General features: G+C 45.2%; 1 protein-coding gene across 1 annotated transcript in view; it reads right to left on the bottom strand.

Moving 5' to 3' along the window:
- Positions 1-3,320, bottom strand: part of SCFD2 (sec1 family domain containing 2) — a gene marked incomplete at its 5' end in the record, with an annotated part of 116,345 nt that overhangs the window by 13,042 nt on the left and 99,983 nt on the right. The window contains one exon of the mRNA XM_009706116.1: positions 1,995-2,140. Within this exon, the coding sequence (XP_009704418.1) occupies positions 1,995-2,140 (146 nt within the window). The remainder of the gene's footprint in view (positions 1-1,994; positions 2,141-3,320) is intronic.

Raw genomic sequence — 3,320 nt, 5'->3', positions numbered from 1 at the left:
CAAGCGTATCCTGGGCTGCATCCGAAGCAGGACGGCCGGCAGGTTGAGGGAGGGGATTCTCCCCCTCTACTCTGTGCTGGTGAGACCCCTCCCTGCAGTACTGCCTTCAGCTCTGGGGAGGTGGACAAGATGGACATGGACCTGTTGGAGCGAGTCCAGAGGAGGCCACGAAGATGATTAGAGGGCTGGAGCACCTCTCCTGTGAAGACAGGCTGAGAGAGTTGGGGTTGTTCAGCCTGCAGAAGAGAAGGCTCCAGAGAGCCCTTAGAGCAGCCTTCCAGTACCAAAAAGAGGCCTACAAGAAAACTGGGGAGGGACTTTTTACAAGGGCATGTAGTGATAGGACAAGAGGCAATGACTTTTAAACTGGACGAGGGAAGATTTAGATGAGATATAAGGAAGAAATTCTTCACGGTGAGGGTGGTGAGGCACTGGAAGAGGTTGCCCAGAGAAGTTGTGGGTGCCCCAACCCTGGAAGTGTTCAAGGCCAGGTTGGATGGGGCTTTGAGCACCTTGGTCTAGTGGGTGTCCCTTCCCATGGCAGGGGGGTTGGAACTAGATGGTCTTTAAGGTCCTTTCCAACCCAAACCATTCTATGATTCTATGATGATTCTATGATCAGGCAAAATAAATACTCTCCTCTTGCATTGTCACTAAACAAACTTCTTTGATAACCTGATGAAAACATTCATCATTTTATGTAAGACATATAAACTTCAGCGCTACAAAAAGTCCTTCCAAGAGGCTATCCAATTCCCACTTACTTTTTTGAGTCTTAACAAGAAATAGAGGCTTCCCAGCTCCTAACAGATAAAGCAGAAAAGCGCCTATAGCTTAAACCCATTCTCATAGCACTAAGCCAGTCCGGGAATGCGTATGGTCACAGAAAGCGCACTACTTCTTCAGAGGAGCTAAACTGATCACACATAACCCATGTATTAACACCTGCAAGTTGAAAGAGAGGTCCATTTGTAGAAAGCTGTACGTATAACAGAAAAAAACGTACTGCCTGCTTATTTCCATTACTCTAAACCTCCTCTAAACTGCCCTCAGCAGAAGGCTGGTCCTATTCAAGCAACTAAATCCATTGCGTAGCCATGTTAGGGGGCTGCAAGGTGTTTATACATCCCTTGCTGTGTTCCAGCACTTAGCCCTAAGCAAACAACCTGGGTTGCATCCAAAGAACACAGTGAAGCTAATTACACTTCCAGGAAACTTTTAGAATGTATTTTCTTATCATCTGACTGCCTCCCACTGAACTGTATTAAATGTTTAACAATTTTCCCCATTTCAGACACCAGACTGGTCCTAACTGCTAGGAGACTTCAGTAACAGGTTTTTTCCAGCTTAGCTTTCCAGTGACATTCTGGCTTAAGGTTAGAATCAAGTTTTACGGTCTCTCTCTAAATCACTGTATGTGCTTTCCATTGTAAAACTCTATTTTTAACTGAAAAAGTCAAAACATTTTGGGAGAGATAAGAGAGGGAGAAAACCACTGTATGTTAGTCCTGATGACCTATAGTAATATCATAGTTCATGCATTTGTATTTTAGAAACAAAAGCTGCATTTTTCGCCTATTTACAAACAGGACTGCCTCTCACACTTCTAGGGATGGGAGAGAAAATACACAGGACTATAGTTGCTGTATGGATGTGGGCATCCTGCTTTGCTATGCCATAAGAGGTCTTAGTCCAGAACCGTCTTGACCTAGCCCTGCCTTTCACAGGCATTTATGTCGTATCACAGCGCTGCAGAGGAAATCCCAAATTTCTTCCTCAGACAATTCTTTGTTGACATTGACACGGATATGCCTGAGTTTGGACGAAGGACTTGAGGAAGTTCTTGGTGATTAGGTCAATTATAAAATCTATACTTAAATATCTTCCACATGGGCAGAACACATAAAGGATTAGCACATCAACAAAATTAGTGCTGTAATTTTGACAGTATGCTAGAGAAATAACATACACAGGGAAAAGAAAGATCCACTTGCCTGGCGGGTGTTGCTGCCTGGATTATGTATGGAATTAAACTGTTTCATGTGCATTCGAGCTCTTGCAATATCCCTGAGGGATCGAAAGATATCGTCCACTGCATCTGTGGCTTTCTGAGATGTCAGGTTCAGTGACGAGTCACAGCCTAAAGAAATAAAGAAACATGGAGCTGAGTGAGTGAAAACTGTTCAAGTGTTTTGATAATAAGCAGTAGCAAAAGGATAACTAGGAGGAAATCTTAAATTAGTTTCATCATGTTATATTCTAGAAGCTCAGGGGTTTGTTAGACAGCATGTCCTCCACACGGCACGAGTCTCTCTAGCTAAGCAAGAAGCCATAAATCCTAGGCAGCAAACAAAGTGTACAGCACCTCTCTAACCACATTTGTAACCTAGATCGTACAGCAATTTCATCGGTGCAGGGTATGTTTTGCTCTCCACAGCAAACAGAAGATCCCATGCTAGCAGGTCCTGAAGATGAGCCCCATGTGGAAAGCAGCCAGCTTGTTTGCTGGTCTCCTTGGGGCGAAACAGCCATGAAGAGGGGAATTGCTCCTCAAGCGTCGTACCCGGGCCCCAGCTGGCAGCCTGCTGACTCCAAATGCATTTCCTACTTCGCAACAAGAAAAATGGGAAAAGTCTGTGCTAAATACAGCAGAAATAATAGCTACACATTGGGAAGAGCTGTGTTATCATAAAAATGTCCTTATGCCTCAAAGTGGCACAGTTATTACTTCTAATGTATTTTTCCAAAGCACTTCTGCTAAGATATAATGCTTATCTTCCTCTGAAGCCAAATTCCATTTAGAGGACCACGTAAAAGGTCCCTCCGGGCAGCCAGGCAGTGCCTTGACAAAGAGAAATTCTTATCCTTGGCTCCATCCCCCTTACCACAGGACCTATATTGCACAGAGGCATAGAAAAAATGCTTTCTCAGCTGACCTGTTGATGAGAATTATCCAAGTCAGAGATAACGTGGTTGCCTGGTGTTTGTATTGCCCTGTCAACACAACTCTACACATTTTGACATCTCTGCCTGCCTCTCTTCTTGCTTGACTCCTCATCCCTGTGGTGGAAGATCCAGCACAAAATAACCCTTCTTGTCACATGCACGCACAAACACACACTCACTCCTGCTTATGGCCAGTGTCTTCTCTGGAGGATGCTGCTGTACTGGTTTGTGTGTCGGACCCCGGTCCTGCAATCGATCCTGATCCAGTAAAACTTTACGTCCGTGCAGAATCCTGCCGAGAGGCTGGGGTCTCCCCGCAGGTCCCAGCACCTGTCGGCTCACACCGTGCTGCACCAGCGGAGCACGGCACTGAA

The sequence above is a fragment of the Cariama cristata genome, unplaced genomic scaffold, assembly GCF_000690535.1.
Source record: "Cariama cristata isolate BGI_N322 unplaced genomic scaffold, ASM69053v1 scaffold10580, whole genome shotgun sequence".
In the NCBI taxonomy this organism is placed as follows: Eukaryota; Metazoa; Chordata; class Aves; order Cariamiformes; family Cariamidae; genus Cariama; species Cariama cristata.
Note: the sequence above shows the minus strand (reverse complement) of the source record. Positions and strands in the feature narration are given on the sequence as shown.